The 18,720-nt window shown below is 43.4% G+C and overlaps 1 protein-coding gene across 1 annotated transcript; it reads right to left on the reverse strand.

The window, feature by feature from the left end:
* Positions 1–669: 669 nt before the first annotated feature.
* On the reverse strand, positions 670–17,808 carry meis2b (Meis homeobox 2b). The gene is made up of 13 exons (XM_029631701.2): positions 17,224–17,808; positions 16,713–16,945; positions 16,197–16,338; positions 15,962–16,012; positions 15,254–15,304; positions 14,883–15,029; positions 12,027–12,141; positions 7,562–7,701; positions 5,144–5,220; positions 3,968–4,026; positions 3,650–3,739; positions 2,760–2,857; positions 670–1,610 (listed from the first exon to the last, which is right to left on the reverse strand). Exons 1-12 carry the CDS (start codon positions 17,239–17,241, stop codon positions 2,799–2,801), a joined length of 1,182 nt encoding a protein of 393 aa, XP_029487561.1. The 5' UTR covers positions 17,242–17,808; the 3' UTR covers positions 670–1,610; positions 2,760–2,798.
* Between the last annotated feature and the right edge of the window lie 912 nt (positions 17,809–18,720).

An 18,720-nucleotide genomic window follows, 5' to 3' on the forward strand; every position in this document is an offset into this window, starting at 1 on the left:
ACAGCAATATCAACAAAACCGTATACCAACGAATTTATCAATCGACGTTGTTTAGGCTAAGTTACAAGACCCATATTGAAATATTTTTCTCCCCCTTTTTGTCGGGGGACTGATATCATACGAAATTATTTGAAAATATGACATTTTCCTCTAGGCTTCCACTTCATTTTTTATTGCATAAGCCTATTGTGTCTTGAGAAAAACGAATTAGTGTGGCTTTGGTATTCAGCGTATCTCCCTGTATTTCGAGTAACCGTAGTCCTAGGTCATCCATCATTCCTGTCAGCCTCAATCGAGTAAGAAAACAGCGACAGCAACTTCGTCCCATATCGACCAAAACTGTAACTTGACCTCATGTGTGAATACGAATTGTGTGTTATTACGAAAATCATTTTAATTTACAAAGATATGCGGTATTTTATAAATGTTTACCATAGATACAAAGCAGGAGGTAGCTAATGTGCAAATAACCACCAAACACACACAAAAAAAGAATGCATTCAGCTCTTAATGTTATCCAAATGAATTGGGTCACAATATCTTATCATATGTTGTACAAAATATGATTAACTCAAGGCATACCTCTTCTTTTTCTCCCCAAAAGGTTATTTATTTCCCAGATGAAAGGGAATATGTGCTGGAAAAAAGATTCCTCCAAAAGATTTGAGGTCAAGTTTTAAAATGAGTTTTTATTTCGGTTTTTAGTGTAGAAACCCTTCCCTCCTTCCTGTGTGCTATAAAACTATTTGAATGCGATCTAAATGGAAGTCAGTCCAGGATCCACCTTACCAGTATGGAGTCAGTTCATCAGCTCTTTCAGTCTTATAAAAAGCGGGCTTGGTATTTTGCTGGGAGCTGGATGGAGCTGCAAACTGAGTCAATCTCTCTCTCTTCCACAGCACATAAAGGTGGGATCAGTGATAAACTCTCACGCTATAAACTAGTGATCACAAAAGCACAAACATGGACAGACCAGTCAAATGAAAAAGCACAAGTCTATACACCACAACAGCTATTAAAAGTCTTAGTCTCCATCTTTTTAGATATTCCACAGTGGTTGTTTTCAAATGGTGTGCTCATAGGATGTAGTGTGTGTGTGTGTGTGTGAGAATATATGTGTGTGTGTGTGTGTCAGAACATGTGTAAGTGAGCGTGTGTGTGCGTGCGTGTGCGTGCGTGTGCGTGCGTGGGCTGTGTGTATGTACAATTGTGACAATAGATCTTGAGCAAATACTTGAAAGTTCTTGTCCCAATGGTCCACCATTGTAGAAAAATAAATAAATAATTTAAAAAAGAAAACTAATTTGTCAAAATGTTGTTGAGGTCATTTTAGCTTCTGTTGTTAATTCAGAAATATTTTTGTTGTCTGTAAATGTTGTTTATTCCTAGATCCTGGTCTTCCTCCAGCCATGGGGTTAGTTAGTAAAGGTCAACGTGGGCAGGGTCTGTACAGGTGTGGGTTGTCCCAGGGTAGGTGTGGTCCTCTATGCTCCAGTGTGATTGTGAGGTGGGCGTGGTCAGATGATGGGTACAGGTGTGACTTGGGCGGAGTCACGCTTTCATTGGACCACGCGGCAGGATGGAATTTTCCCTGAGCAAACCACAGAGGCCTGTCACACAAAGAAGAAGCCTGGGTCAGTCTCTTACAGAAAAACAAATATGGAACCTAAACCTTAGAAATTAAAGACAAAGCCACACGACAGAGACAAACTTAGGCCTTACAACATATACATACACTGGGACAGTGCTGGTTCTTTGATGTAATTCTTAAGGGTTCCCTAATAGATAACTGTTATGGCTCTGACTCTATCATGCATAGGATAACCACATATTACTGCAAAACAACCCCACATGGATTCTTGGGTAAATGTACTGCCATCACAGATCAGCATACGGTCTCACTACAGATTAAATTAGGTGAGGTGAACAGCCTCCTGTATTACGCCATTACAGTAATCGGTCAATGATCATTCAATGAGAAGTGATTGGATGAAACAGTCAAAAAAATTATATTGCCAACATTTATTCAGCTTGAGTGCATAAGATGTCTATGTGGGCTGTATTTAAAATTTAGGCGATGTGCCGTCGCTGCAATCACCATCATGCTCTTTGGACTTCATTAGCAAAATCTGTGGATTATCGGGAAGGGAAAGGGGCTGTGTTGGCGGAATTGGCGCCCAGTGAAAAGTGAGGCAAACGCGGGGTTCCCCATTTACATATAAAGAGCTCAATTAATCAAGGTAAGTGTCATTATAGCGTGGCTCATTGAGCAGTGGAGTGTGGGTGTTAAATAAAATACGGTGAGCTCCAGTGCCTCCGGCAGGCGATACATCTTGATTTGTGAACTGTCAGCAGGGCTAGAGAGCTGATAGGGCTGGAGGGGGACAGAGGGAGTCGAGAACCCCACACTCTTAATCATATTGGGCCCCGAGAAGGAGATGAGAGGAGGATGGAGAGAAGAGAAAAATGGAGAAAGAGAGAGATGGAGTGATGGAGAAGGATCGAGGAACGATTGAGGAACGGGGTGAGAAGGAGAGGAGAGGGAGCAATATATATATATTTTTTAAATAGATGGGGTGTTGTGGAGGAATAGGGGGACGATTGAGGCGAGGGGTGAGGAGGAGAGGAGTAGTGAGGAGGGAGTGGGAGAAAGAGAGAGAAAGAGAGAGCGGGTGATGGAGAGGAATAAAGAAACTGCAGAGGAGGCAGGCTTGTGGGTGACAAATGTAGCAGGGGAGAGAGATTAAGGCAGTGCTTACTTCACCGTCTTCTTTAGGCTTGCCTTGGTTGGAGAGGGTTTACATGTAGTGCCACTGTCCATCCATGCCCATATTCATTCCCATGCCACCCATTGGTCCTGCAGAATGAGTGACGGAGAGAGGAACCAATTACATGATGCAATATACACAGGTTCATATAAAACTCTGCAATATTTAACCCATGAATAGACAAACAGAACCAAAACTGATTCCAGGCTACATTGGTAGAAAGGGACAAATAACCAGTGGTGTAAAGTATTTAAGTAATACTTTAAAGTATTTTTACTTAAATATTTTTTTGGTGTATCTGTACTTTACCATTTATATTTTTGACAACTTTTACTTTTATTTCACTACATTCCAAAATAAAATAATGTACTTTTTACTCTATACATTTTCCCTGACACCCAAAAGTACGTTACATTTTGAATGCTTAGCAGGACAGGACAATGATCAAATTCATGCACTTATCAAGAACATCCCTGGTCATCCCTACGGCCTCTGATCTGTCGGACTGACTAAACACAAATGCTCTGTTTGTAAATTATATCTAAGTGTTGGAGTGTGCCCCTGGCTATTCGTAACTAAAAAAAGACACAAAAATGGTGCCATCTGGTTGGTTTAATATAGGGAATTTGAAATTATTTATACTTTTACCGTCAATCCTTAGGTATATTTTAAGAATATTTTTGCAATTATATTTACTTTTGATACTTAAGCATATTTTAAACCAAATACTTTTAGACTTTTACTCAAGTAGTATTTTACTGGGTGACTCACTTTTACTTTAGTCATTTTCCATTAAGGCATCTTTACTTTTACTCAAGTATGACAATACAGTACTTTTCCCACCACTGCATATGACATGGTGAGAATAAAAGGTTGCTTACCACCAGGTCGAATTCCCATGTGCTGCTGTCCGTCGAGTACAAAGCCTCCCATTGGTTGACCGTCAGGGCTGTATGCTGTCCCCTGACCCACTGTGGATATAAAATAAACCAGAAATGGGTCAAAATAGAAATATAATACTAGATTAGTATGTTTAGAGGCCATAAAACAGAAGAGATACACCGTAACAATAAAAGTGGCATTCAAAAAAATAATTATCTACATAAATAATGATCATATAGTACAATTAAATATATGACAGAGCAACATTATCATCTCATCGTATTATTATCAATTAACAAATGTAAGTTATGGTTAACCTGTTCTGTTAGACTGGTCAATCATAGGCTGTACTATTCTCCTCCTGGCGTTGATGAACCTGGAGAGATAGGGAAGATAGAAATGGGGAGAAAATTCCAATCACTGTCCGGACGAACATGGACTATACAGTTCACAAAGCTTCTCCTTGCTTTAGATCTCCTTTGCATTTATCTCCCGGGTCTACTTAAGATAATCTTACACAATCAAAGCATTCAGAAATCAAACAGAGTGTGACAATTTCCTAACCCAGTTTTACTAGCGTACTAATCTCTCGTGATCTAGGGTGTTCGGAGAAAGCCACATACAGCATCTTACCAAGTCTATTGATTTGGGTTTAGCCCCTTTTAGCCTTGGGCTGTGATAAGGCTAAACGTTTTGCCAATTTTGGGCAGAGACGTACCACTACCCAAAAGAACGGACAGCTTGTTAAACTAAGTATTTGCCTGCTTTGATAAGTGTATTGAAGTTGATCCATGAGAAAAATCCATAGACTTCTTAACTCCTTGGGATTAGAGGTGCACGTCTATGTAATTAGGTCCGTTGAGAATCTGATACACTTAAAAAAAGACCCTACCATGGGATTCTGGGACGGGGGACGATTAATCGCGAGAAGCCAATGTCATCTCAATTAATCCAAAACGGACCCTGTGTAAGCCCCAAATAAAATGATTCCTTTTAGACGATACACCAGAACTGTATCCTCAAAACCAAATCCCCCTGTCTCTGTTCCTCTTTCCCAAAATATGCTAAGCCATCTACAAAGGGGCAAGGGTGCTGGGCCTTAAATATACTTTAATCCATCATGTTATACATGTAAAATGAGGCTGGGGGATCGTGTGGGGAGACACACACACACACACACACACACACACACACACCTCCCCTTTAAAGTTTCAGTGTGTCCACCAGACAGTGAATATAGATAGAGCATATAAAACAGTTCCATTTCAGTTCCATTTCCAAAGAGCTGAGCTTAGAACGTCTCTGCTTCTCCTAAAACATGGCTGTAGTGTAGTTGCAAATGAGAGCATATTCACCAGTGCTGGGAGGAGGCAAGAAGGAAAGACAAAAAGGAAGAAGGAAAGGACAGACATAAAGAAGGAAAGGAAGAAAGAAGGAGAGAAGGAAGCACAGGGGTTAGGGTTAGAGTGGGGACATGGGGGTTAGCTACTCACCAGTTGTTCACTTGCAGGATGGTGAGGCCTGTGTCCTGTGCTAACTGCTTCTTCTGTTCCTCTGAAGGATAGGGGTGCTGTGGTAAACAGAGGACAGAAAGAGAAGAGTCTGTGTTTCAGTTGAAAAAAGAACACCCAGCTTGCATTCATTTCGAATGATCACGTCTAGAATGAAACACCCTGAAACACCCTTTAAAGGGAAAGTCGCTCAGGAAATGTAGTCGAGCCCTGTGACCGACTCCCATCCACAGTGATCCTTGGCACATATACACACACAAGTCTCTCTCTCTAGTTAGCATAAGCACAAGTGAACAACCAAGACTGACCACTGCTTGGCCCCAGCCCCAAACACTTTGGGCTTAAAGCGTGTGGCATTGTTTGACATTATTTGACATTATTTGACAAATGATCAGATGCGATACAAAGGGACACAATTGCCGCCTTTGTTAGGGCCTGAATAGGGGCCCCGGCCCCTGTCTCCCTGTCCCTGCCTCTCCGCTGGCGGTGTGACAGAGGGAGGAGGGTGGCAGATGGCAGACAGAGGTGACCCATGTACAGGGTACAGGGTCGGAGGCGCGTCCCCATTTTGGCGCTGTCAGGGCCACAGCCACCTCCTGTGGTCATCGGGTGAAGGATGAGCTTCCAAGCACTTCATTTTTAAACAAGGCTTTCAGGCACACACATGTATACACACACTCAGTCACACAAGCGTGCACACACATGCAAGCATATACCACACACACACACACACACACACACACACAGAAACCGACATGGTAGTGACAAAGGCCACTGTTACCACAAGTAATCGTCATGGTCACCTCCCAGCTTGGTGGCTGACAGTCTAGTGACGGATGGCTCAGTGCTCCTCCCTCAACCCAGCAGAACCCCTCTGTCTAGAAAAAAAACAACCCACTTTGCTAATGTCCCACAGACTGTTGTCACGTTGGGGCCTCTCTCCAATGTACAACCGAAATTTACTCAGGTCACTCTGGGGCAACCTGTCATTGAGCTGTGGACTTAATCCTTTTTTATCTCCAAGCAAAGGAAAGGGTCTCATGGTTAAACAAGAGGACCCTTTTACAGCTGCATTTCAAAAACGCAATGTATGTTTGTCGTAACTAATTATAGACATTGTCTAGAACAGAGCGTCACAAAGATCTCTGTCTTCATCGGCATGCAGATGGAGGTCTTCAAACAGCGTGGCTCGCATGGAAACCAACAGTTACTGTATGACCATGCTAATGGGCCAATAAGGAATCCTAGAAGTAATGTAAACCTTACACAGCTGCTTTCTCTATAGCTTTCTAGAGGAGGATCGTTAGAGTTCTTTCCTCAGAATAGGGACCACAAAAGCTGGAGGCTAAGACCATCCAGAGAATCTCCCCCCTCCCCTCTGTCCCTCTTCTCCGATGCCAGCCTCAACGGTAAAGTCGGGACAAAACATAATCCGGCTCCTTTCACAATTCACACCCTCCGCGGCCCCGATGAATGCTTGATCGCCTGGGTGTTGCAACTGGACCATTCAGAGGACATTGAGGGGCCCTCACACAGTGTTCACGAGGCACATCCTGCCACGACAAACACTTGTGCTTAACCAATTAGGCTGAAAAGGGGGAACAGAGAGGGGATAATTAAATTAGCCCTTCTTTGCCTCTTCTTTTTTTAACTGGGGAATCTAAAGGTGGGTTTTTAGAGGAAAGGATTGCTGCCTGTACAGGAGCTGTGTGGCCGCTTTTCACCCGGCAACCAAATAAGAGGCTATGAAAACATCTAAGAGCGGGAAGAGGAGAAAAGTAGAAAAACTGAGGAGTAAGAGGCAGTGGCGGCGTCTTTTGGGCCCGTATATAAAAGGTGAAACTCTCCTCATTGAGGATTGGTTGGAAGTCGCTGGAATGTGAGCTAGTCCTTTCACTTTGGGAAAGTAGCCTATTCTGTTTTTGTAAAACGTAGTTCAGACGCTGAGTAAAGTGGCATCATTCCTAACAAGTGTGGTATGATGGAGAGGCCACGTTTAGACAACATACGCTACTTGTCTTTTACACAGCTCTCTGTGCCTTTGTCTCAATGACTGTTCTCACTAAGAAAACATCCAAGAGAAAACGGCTCGGCGAAGGACTACAAAGCCACAGGCCGACGCCCTTGTGTTGTTGCGCATTGAGTGTTGGATGCAAGACCTTCAGTTCTCAACCGTTATCATTACTATTGCCCCTAGGGGTACTTGGCCTACTCTCAGGGAGTACTAGACAAGAGCCATAAGATATGTACAAAACATAGGCTTCATGGTTAAATTGATAATAGTCATGACCAGTTGCACCTGACGGTGTGATTGGTGTACAATAACCAGAAAAAGGTTGAGAACCACTGCAAGAAGGGAGAATGTCTGGAGCTGGTGTTAGGCTCGGCCTGCCGTCTTACCGTAAGGTGCTGGAAGAGCCACGCTCGCATGATATTGGTGGCCACTTTGGGGAAGATGCCTCTCTTCTTCTGCCGCTTCTTGTCCTGGTCGTCCTCGTCCCCTGTGCCCGGTGATGCAAGGCTGTTGTCGAGGCCGTCTCCTGCGATAAGAGAAAGAAGTAGAGAAGAGAGGTGGCGGGATACGTTAGGAGAGAGAAGGTTTTCATTTCGGCACGTCCCCCCGCCATTCGCCACGAACACACATTAAAAGTGGAGCAGAGGTCTAGGGCATGGCAACAGCATAGCAACACAATATTCCACATATCTTTCACATTTGCATCTCCTCATCCACACTCTGCTACAGTGTCTGGATGTTGAAGAGAGGTTCATACAGTATACTGTATTGAGAGACCTCTATAAAAAAGCCAGGCTATTAACTCAATCTGAGCTACAAGTTTGACATGAAGTAATGACCGCGGGATCCGGGCTGTACACTTGACATGAATAATGACTGTTAGTGCTGTGGCCGGACACAATGCGCAGGCAGCAGCGTATTTATTTATATACACCGCTGTTTGATATAGACTAATGATTTGGTTATAAAAAAAGAAAAACACGAACAATGACAAAAACATCAGTTGTAACCTCGTGGTTAAAGCTATGAGAGGACAATAACATATCAAACATTTGGCTAGGGATGTGTTGGTGGGTGGATGGGGGGGTCATTTCCCCTCAAGCCCCCCTATGTGTTCAGTGACCCCCCCTCCCCCTCCAGTCTGTCTGTGTTGGATTGTCGGACTCGCACACACCGCACACACACCACCTCTCTCCTCCTGGCATTATTAGCAGGGCATCGTCGTTCGATTTCTGCGGGAACCTTCACACGGATCAAGGCTTCCTTTTAAACTGAGATTTCCGAGGCTTCCGCCCCTGCCCTTGCTCCCCATCACAGCACTCTCTCCATGTCTCTCCTCCCTTTCCGACATTAATTGTGCATCAGCAGAGATGATTTACTTTTAACAGTGGTGGTTATTTTTCTTGCCCTCTGGGCAGAGATGCCTTGAAAGCCTGCCTGGAGGGCATGTGAATAATGTATCTGAGAGACCCCTCCCCCAGGGCGGGACAGGAACCCTACTTTTCTTAGGATTCACCCTGGCATGTCTTTTTGTTTTTGGGGATGCATCAATCAAAGGGGCTTCTATATATGCGCCCATATTCATGCATAAATATTTCAGCTAATGAATATTGACATTAAAAAGGATGAGTTGGACTGAGTGGGTTGGGACGGGGGTGAGGGGAGAGAGAGGAGGGGGGGGGTGGGAGTTTTGACGGATGGTGTAATCCGTGGACCGGACAGGGCATAGGTGATGCTTCACTTTGTTCTCCATACCCCACCTTCTCTGTCTGTAGATGTTATAACAAGTTGTTATAACAGTTTTATTCTCTAAGGAAATGATGAGGTTTGTTGTGGGTGAGTACTTGAAGGATGGTGTTGAAGACATCTGTCACTTCAGAGAGGACAATTAGTATCCTGTCTCACAGGCTGGGAGAAACACCACTCAAGACATGGCTTCAATGGTGAAATAATCAATACAAACTATGCCAATCAATCATTAAATGCTCGGGCTTAGCTGGAAATCAAAATGACCAAAACCAATATTCGTCATTTTAAGTCATTTTGTCCTTGAAGCAAATAACTGAAAAAAAGAAAGAAAGACAGAACTCACTAGCACGGCCTAATTATATCTAAGGAACATCAAGCCCCCTCCTTCCCCCCTCCTCCTCTCCCCCATCCTTCTCTTTTTTCCTGCTCCAGAGAGGGAAGGCCTAAGGGCAGATCCTCCGCTACGCTAATCGCTTCTGACTGTTCCCTGGCAACTCAGCCAATCTAACCAGTGTGATGGTGCACTACTTGCAAAGTTGTATCCATGGAACTCTCCTCCCGTGACCTAGCCCCCTTCGCCTGCCTGCTTGCCCAGCTCCCTCCCTGCATGCCCCAGTGTCTACACGCGTAACATAGAGGAGGGGGGGGGGGCCTGCTGCCGCAAGGAAAGCTGGAGTATCGCCTCAGGCGCTTTAGGAAAAACAGTACCCTAAGATATGAAGAAGAGTAGCATCCTTGTCTGGCTTCCGCTTCCACCCCCCCCACCACTTCCCTACCTCTCTCTCTTTTTATCTCTTCCTCTCTCTCATCAACAGCAGAAACCCGTTTTCCTACAGTCAGGTATAAACTGGGACAACTAGAGGCAAGAGAATCCACATGATGACATGTCCATACAAGACAAAGTGCAGGGTGGGCTACTAGCTAGCAGAACTGATTGCTGTATCCCGGTCCTGCATCGGTGATGCGAGCCCAGTGCAGCTTGCTTAATGAGCTCACCGGGACCTGATCCATCACCAGTGACACTTCTCAGCCCTCCTGTTATTACCCATGATGCACGCTGCTAAATGGGAGCTGCTGTCTGGCAGCTTGCCAAAACACGGCGAATCCATAGCGTGAAGATCTTGATAATTGCTGAATCTTCTCCCCAGATCACGAGTATGTCTAGAATTGTGCCTTCCGTAGGCCTATATCCTATTGATGGCGAGTGGTGATTGATAAGGGTTAGATATAGTTATCCTGCCTCACTCCCTTGTTATTTGTGAGAACATTTTGTGACAGGTTCTATAGGGACATTAGCCTGCAGTGTCATTGCTGTTCTTCGGTGGAATCCGGAGGAGACTAAAAGATGCACTGACTGCATCCTGTTTCTTCCTTCTCTGCATTCCCCTCTTGTACAGGCGCTTTGCAGCAGCTAGCGCCCCTTGGGTTCCTTTCCTTTTATTTTTGCCTTTGTCATGGACATTCAAAACCCCTCCCCCAAAAAAAACATTCCTAGGATATCTCAGCCTTTTTAGCTCTGCCCCTGTGCCCCATCTGAGAGAGTCACCCTGGGGGAGGTGTTATCAAAGAGAAAGCCCTCTGCATATCACACAGCTTACAAGAAAACAACCAAAGACTGTATAAGCCATGGGTTAGCGGTTAGCCACATGGCTAACATAGCCACACAGCCATAACCATACCACCACCAACTAACCACATATCACATACCTGTGGTTGATACCCTCACGAGAACCACACCGCAACCAACCATAAGGCTCCCCGATTAGTTAAGATTGTAGGTTAACCCTTTAAAAAGGCTTTTATCATTGGCCCAGAAAACCATGACAAATGTCCATTGAGACAATAGGAGCTCCCGCATAGTAGCAGGTGCTTTGAAGAGCATCGGTAATCTCCTACCCAGGTCTGCACTACTGACGTAAGGGCCCCACTTTGGCCCCCAGTTCCCTTCCTATGTTAAAAGTGTTTGCTTTCCTCATCCCCTTGAATGAGAAAAGGGGATGAAAACAAGGGATGGAAACGAGGGATGGAAAAAGGGCAAAGGGGCCCTAGGAGGAGCACGAGGAGCAGCAGGTAGGCACGGCAGCATCAGATCCTGCTACCAGGGGCTTTTTCTCCTCTTTGTTCATCCATACATAAAAAGTGGCTCTCTCGGCAGGGGGGATTGTGCTTCCCCCGTCCTCTATGCATTCTCTACCCAGGTCAAAAGGGCAGGGAGGCATGGACCTTGGGTGTTCCCCTGCTGTTGTTTTAAAAAAAAGCCCTCCCGAGGAACCAAGGAAAATGCTGTTCGCACCCATCCTCATCCCCTCGCTTTGCTGACATACAAGTCAGATACACAGTGTTACTGTGTTAAAGCATCCAATTACATTACAAATAATGCAGACAGGGATATTAAGTGCAATTTGTTTGACATGTTTTCAGATAGTTAGGATAAGTGAAGAAACTGGTCAAATCAGAGGAGGAAGAGAATTAATCTGTGTTTCTGACTGTCCTTTCATCCTCTGAATTGCTGTTGTCTTGCAAAGCATCCTCCCATTGTTTATCTCAATGCCCTGGCTATTGATGCCTGATGGGCAGAGGGTGGTAAGTTGCTTTAAAGTCTATTCTATTTTTACTGTGGCCATAGGAGATAAAAAGAAAAACAAGTCATAAAACCCTTATAGCCTCCACTGAGCAAATCACAGGCCAAATTAACAGCTGGCACACGGACAGCAACCCAAGTAGGCTACACTACAGCAATGCTGGGCAGAATCATGCAAAACCAGTAATTGGCAGTAATGACACTCATCAGACAAGCCATCATATAACAGAGACCAGATTAAACTATAGAACTATTTCCATAACCTGACCTGGATATGTGATAAACCACAAAGTCACTATCAAAACTCAATCAAATAGCTGTTGATTCAACAACAATCTCTTATCAACTTTATCTGAATGATAAGTATAGAGCAACAACAACCGCTTATCATTAGGATCTCTGGAAAGACTAAGTTTACCCTATAGCCTACAAAGAAAATACCATTGCCTTTGTATGGGGTCAGCACTGAGGTCAACCTTTGATATGGAGTTGAGTCTAAAGAGAAGCTGTGGGTCTCTTACCGAGTTCACTGCTGTTGTCCCCACTCTGGGAGACGTGGCCCCCGCTGGAGGGCCCCGGGGTGCCCACAGAAGGCGTGGAGTGGGCGTCTTCCAGGTCTCTCCAGGACGCCGGGTTCTGGGGTCCACAGAGGTTCATCGGGTCATAAACATATCCCACATCCCGGCCACACACCAGGAGAGGAGGGAGAGAGAGAGAGATCACATTAGAGAGCAGTGGAACAGTATGCCATTACTCGATATCAATGTAAATCCCGGACACACACGCACGCACCGCTTCTCTCTCTCCTCATTATTAGCCGATATACCACAGCACACAATATGGAACAATCTGACCCTGACCTCAATAAGAAAATAGAACAAGATCCAAACAATTGATAATCCCAAACTTGAAGTTACCATTTTCCCTGAAACTGAGATGGCCCCCACAAAAAATAACAAACAAAAGCGAAGAGAGCTTATATTCAGCTAAACCTGCTAATACTGTAGAGCAAAACCGATCAGCATCAGAGCTCCAGCAACACTCCTCCCTATCCTGATTCAGAAGCCCGGTATCTGTCCGAACCCCTATTTATTGGGCCATATAAGGGCAGGGACCATGGTACTTAGACAGACTTAAGCTGAGGGCCAAACAGCAGAGCAACCTCTTCAGCCTCCTGGCTGTCAGCTGTTTGCCGGATGGTGCTCAGATGAAGAGCTCAGCCAACGACAAGAATAATCACGGCAACAATGGCAGCGCAGTGTGAATGAGGCCTCTCGACGAGCTCGACGAGCAGGCCCCCTTTTCCATCCCAACACACAGTAATTAGAAAGCTGTTTGTGTGGCATCCCCATTCAAAGTGCCATGTGTTTCCACGTTTATCAAGCAAACGACGGGGGTTCTTTACCCACACGCACTCCAGCTGTTAAGATGGCATTAATTACTGATACAGTGTGGTCCATCGTTCTTTAAAATGTATCATAAAAACTGAGACCCATAAAGGCAGAGAAATTGATGAGAGGTAAGTATAAGACATTACGATATCCGGATTGCTTTCTCAACTCACATGATCTTCAAATCATAGTAAAAAATGGCAGTATCAACTAGCTGGTTAACCTGATTCAAATATAACATTTTCAAGCCAGTCGTACCTTAACTCAAATGAGTATTATCACTCGGTACATGTGCGATATAAACATGGATATGAGAAAGGCAGAAGAGAGGCAGAACTTGATGTCACTTAGAGAAGCATACTCAGACCAATATATTTTCTTGCCCTCACACATTTTATCACTGTGAGGGTTAGCCTTCACTATAAAATAGAATGAGTAGAGGAAACATAGTTCTAAACTCCACAATAATTGTTTGTTATTAACTTCTCACACATACACTAGTTGCTGTTAAGTCTCACAAGTCAAGACAAATGTTACTGAAATCATGCAAATGGACAGGACTGGAAACGGAGGCTAAAGTTGCCTTCGTCAACACATAGCTAACATGAACAAACAGCTGGTGTTTCTTCTCAAACTTTGAACTAGGCCCAACATACGGTGTGGTTGGTGTTCACATACAACATTCTGTGTGTATTGCATGTGCCCTCACACCCAGAGAACTACAGCTCATACATAATGCAGTGGGTGAAGTGGTCCTGTGTGGCTCAGGTAGCAGAGCATAGAGCTTGCGACACCAGGATTGTAGGTTTGATTCCCGGGGCCTACCATACATCAAATGTATGCACACACGACTGCAAGTCCTTTTGGAATTAAAAACATATATTATATTACGAAGGGAAACTGGATCCCAGGATGACCAGCAGGAAAATGTCCCGTCTTGTCAGACAAATGAACCTTGACAGTGTTTGTTTGTGTATACAACCACCGAATCAACAAAGTGCAACATCATCCAAAAATGGAAGTGAATGTGGACAGTGGATAGCATTTCTTTTGGCTTACTTCCGAAAAAAATCGACTGTACATGACAGTAATCTAATATGAGGAATCTCCCCAACAAAGTTCCTGCCATTGCTCCAATGCTAAGGTTAAGAAATCGTGCCATCTGAGATGACGTGTGACAGGGGGAGTGGGTATTGGGAAGAGGAAGAGCCAGAGTAGGGGGCACCCTATGGGCACATGGATTGACAAAGACCCCCCTCTTTACTGACAATAATAATCTGATTGGATTCGCATTCAAGTGTAAAATCAAAACACTAGAAGGGGAAGGAGAGAAGAAAGATCCATTACCATTACCTCAAAGTAAAAACATCAAAAAATGCAATTTAGGAAAGAATAGAAAATTATAGAAAATTGACTTAGGAAATTTCTAATAAGCACATTCTCATCTAATATACAACATATGCCATTGGCAGACGCTTTTATCCAAAGCGGCTTACAGTCATGCGTGCATACAGTTGTCATTCTCCCTCGCTCACTCTCTGATAAACAGATAAAGTAGATTATTTATACAATAGAGCAGAAGAAGGTTAAGAACGAAATAAATCATTCCCTCTCGTATTCCTCTTCTTTTTAAGAAGACACGAAAGCTCTATGAAACTTCCCTACACACCACCAGGACAACATATAATGAGAACGCACACACATGAATTAAGGGACTGACTGTCTCAGTTTTGCACACACCGATGTGCATTAGATAACGTTTTGCTAATAGGTTATTAATACAAAAATCGATTTAATACCAGTAAATTACATTTGACCGTATATTTTAAAAGCTGTTGATTACATGTGTTATCTATTAAACTGACTCACAATTACGCACATCTCTTGAAATTATATTTTTTTGTACGTCACAAACACCATGTTATTGGGACCCCTTGTCAAAAGTAGCACCAATATGTTGGCTAATTTCAAAGCCGAACCACTCACGTGATCTGCTAGATTTGTGGAGGATCCTGTCAGGTCATCGAAGTCAGATTTGCAGCCATCTCGGTCGTCTATGACCAAGTCTATGGGCATTTTGCCTTTCAAACAACTGATGTACCGATGGCAGAAGTTGTCGCAGAGCTCGTGCACCTATTCAATGAAAATTCGTGTTAGCAGCACTCTTAACACAGGACATTCGTGCAGCAGCCAGGTAAACTATGTGCTTAGTGTGTTTGAGTAAAATATGCAGTTATGAGTACAACTGTGCGATTATATCAGTGATTGCAGGACGTTTTGACAAAAATATAGAAAAACACAAAAAAGCACAGAGTAAAGCATTAAATATAGGTCTACAATACAACAACATCATTTACCTTCTCTAATTCCAAAAGATGAAATCGTAATACTTGTATAGCTTGGATCATCTGGAAAAGGAAAATATACGAGTTAGGCTTAATTCATGCTGGCATGTTGACCTCAAATGGATAGTAAACTAGCCTATTGTCGCTGTCTGATGAAAAGCTCAACATAAAGAATAAAACGCCCATATTTTCCTATTAACGAGCATATTATAAAACTTCAGAAGCTATTCTGAATATATTTTCTTCGTCCCAGAGTCATGAAATGTTCAGAGTACGTTGAGGTGAGTTACTGCTTTCAATTCATGTAAAAAAAAAAAGATGAAAATTGGCGAAAACGGAGATGAGGTTTTCATTAGACAGCGACTGCATGAATGCCCACTGCAGGCATATACAGTAAAGCAAGTGATATGTAACAGTATTCTACATGAATTAAAACAATGTATTTTCTTATTCAAATGGATTCAACAGCACAGCAATGGTTCCTAGAGTCCCTGCTTTGGGGATGCCCAAGGCAAGGACCTCCGCTGCTTCCAACTGCAGAGGAACAGAATAGGCTTTGGATAGAAGACTCGTCTGCATTTCCTGTTGCTCCTTCAAATGAACGTTTTGAACATCCGTGTTGTGCTCAAATAAAGTGAACTCAAACAAGCCCATATTACACTATTTATCCAGCTGCGCAATTGATGCGTAAACAGTTGATTTGCAGGTTAACTTGCTTACCAAGTTGTCCAACTCTGGATTCGATGAAAATAACGGTTTCTCTGCACGTATCTATAAAAAAATATATATATAATATGAGTATATTGTTAATCAGTCAATCAATCCATCCACCTATCAATCAAACATTAAATAAATGAAGGAAAACATGTTTAATATTTACAGTAACCTTCACAACAATAATATCTGTATCCCTATTTTTGCTGACAAAACGTGGCTTAAACCACAAGTAGCCTACCTGTTTTGCAAAGACAGCGATGTCTTCGTTGAAGGAGTCTGACGAGCAGACATCGCCGCCCGCTACTCCAGGCTCCCTCGGTGTGCAGGTCGCCAACTCACACTTTTCAAACACCAGTGCTAGCAGAGGGAATAACGGGTGACTGCAACATGATGGAAACAAAACGTAAATATGTGTTCCCACTTTCCAGGAATATTAGATAAAAACATGTTTTAAGTGGACTGCATTGCACTTGATCCGTGTTTTATATTTCCGGATGTCCTACAATAGATGACAAAAGGGCAGTGTCTCCACTCAGAGTAAGGGCCGAATCTTGAGATGCAACATGCTCGTAAAATAGGCCTAGATTTTTTGTTGTTGAGCAAAATGAATCAAATTCGATTTACTCAATCATGTCAAGTTAGAATTTGGTTCTGACTAAATGCTTTTAAATACTTCACTTGTAACTGTTATTTGTAGTCTATATCAAACATAAGAAAACCCAGTGTAAAACCACGGGAAAAGTCTGATGCACACCCATAGATTTGATCTTTGTCTCTTTTTAGCCCGTCGTTGACAGCGCTGCCCATGCTGCTGGGCATGATGTTGTGGGGTGCGTGGGCTCCATAGTGCTGGGTTGGATGAGGAGGCGGACCGTGGTTCAGGTGGTGGACTTGCGGAAGCGGCCGGGGAGCATGCGGGTCTCCATACATAGACGCCGGGAGTCCAACTCCGTCCATCCCACCACCATAATGGGCCAGCTCATCGTACTGGATGGAGAAATACAGTTAAGTGTGAGAAACTCGAGGACTGTCTGTTGGCATGCTTCTATCACGGATATAAGAGAGGCTACAGACATCCCCCTCCAAACACAAGCCTTTATGCATGAGGATGACAGTAAACATTCATCTAATCAAATTGCCCATGCATGGAAAACAGAACAATGCATCGAATACAGGGTCCAGACTTCTTATGGGCATTCCAAAAGGAAATTGGATTCAGTTTGATCAACTCAGAAATGACACATTGGAAGTGCACTAAGACCTACCCTTTGCGCCATCGACATGGGCTTGTCTTGGAGATACAGAGTGGTAAGAAACAGCTACTGTCTCAGTCCGCAGAGAAGGTGGCGTATGAAGTTGATGCTTTTTACGTCCGATTGAATATTGTAATCCGCAGTGGCAATAAAAAGGAAACCCGCAGCAAGGTGAAGATGTGTATTTTTCAAGAATAATTAATGCAATAGTCTAAATGGCGAAATCACCATGGCGAATAATACTAAGAACCTTCGGTTAAAAAGTTTTTCAAATAAGCGCATCGACAAAAACCCTTGTGTATTGGTCCTGCTGTCAATCACCGAGACTGCTTGTCAAGGTAATCTATAGCCCATACAGTTGATAGAGCTGATTCGTTCCAGAAGGCCGTATATTGCTTCCAACGCACCGTTTTCCCTGAAAACGAAATGTTGCCTAAGAAGAAAGAACTTCCCAGGACAAACAGGCTATATCGATGCGTCGGTCCTCGTGGCCATTGCCTCCTGCTCTGAAATGTGAAGGTGTCAGCGAATGTTTGCAGGTTGGCTGTGAGCGCGCGTATAGGATAGACTGGCTCCACTGATCAGCGGTAGAAGGTGGTGACGGAACCTGGAAAGAGGGAGGGTTTAACCAGTCCCATACTGCCAAATAAAGGGGGACTGGAGTAAAGCCCATGACACGCCAACGAATGTTGTTTGCATTGGATAAGGCAGAGGGTGACGCAAAATAACTGTCACATCTTGTCACCAAGGCGGTGAGGATATCCATTGCAATTAGCGCAAGAAAGGAATTTGGTAGATGACAATTCAACACTTTAACTATTCCCTTTGAACGTAACCGTCAAGAAAACTGTACTTATTTGTTTTAATGATCTAACTTTTACAAATGTCTGATTATTATTAGAGCAGTCTTGAGAAAATATAATTATATTCCACTTTCTGTACTAATGATCAAGGTATAGGCTTACATTATAGCATGCATAGTATAGGCTGTGGATAGGATATAAAACAGGAGTAGAATATCGGCGCAAATAGCCTCACTCAGCCGTGACATTGGTCACCCAGTCATATTTGGATATACACTCCAAGAAAAAAAGGTTCTGGATAAAACCAACAAGGGTTCTAATGCTTGCTTCATATATGGCACCCCTAATGGTTCTATTTATAACCCTTATGTAGGGTTCCATATAGAACCCTTGGGTTCCATATAAGGTTAAATGTGGAACCAATATCGGTTCTTTATAGAACGAGGTGCCATGTATGAAGCAAGCACATAACCTTTTTTGGCTCTATCTAGAACATTTTTTTTCTATGAGTGTAGCATATATATAGGTTGAATCGGATATATTTTGGGCACCTATTTAGCTCTTTATGACAGATAATGATACCTTGAAGTATGCCTTCCGGTGCAGCGCCAGGATTGGATAACAATGCATCCATAAAAAGAGTTTAGGCTACATACACTATACATGTATGTTGTGGTCAGCGTATGAAGAGGTTGTGTTTCAGATT

This window comes from Oncorhynchus nerka, linkage group LG24 (genome assembly GCF_034236695.1).
Source record: "Oncorhynchus nerka isolate Pitt River linkage group LG24, Oner_Uvic_2.0, whole genome shotgun sequence".
NCBI classification, from domain to species: domain Eukaryota; kingdom Metazoa; phylum Chordata; class Actinopteri; order Salmoniformes; family Salmonidae; genus Oncorhynchus; species Oncorhynchus nerka.

What these genes read in the sequence shown, in the direction of transcription:
- meis2b (XM_029631701.2), bottom strand. An exon ending in ATCCTGCAAGTGAACAACTG is followed by an intron (nt 4,027 to 5,143) that starts GTGAGTAGCTAA and finishes CTATCTCTCCAG; the next exon opens with GTTCATCAACGCCAGGAGGA. An exon ending in CATGGGAATTCGACCTGGTG is followed by an intron (nt 2,858 to 3,649) that starts GTAAGCAACCTT and finishes CTCATTCTGCAG; the next exon opens with GACCAATGGGTGGCATGGGA.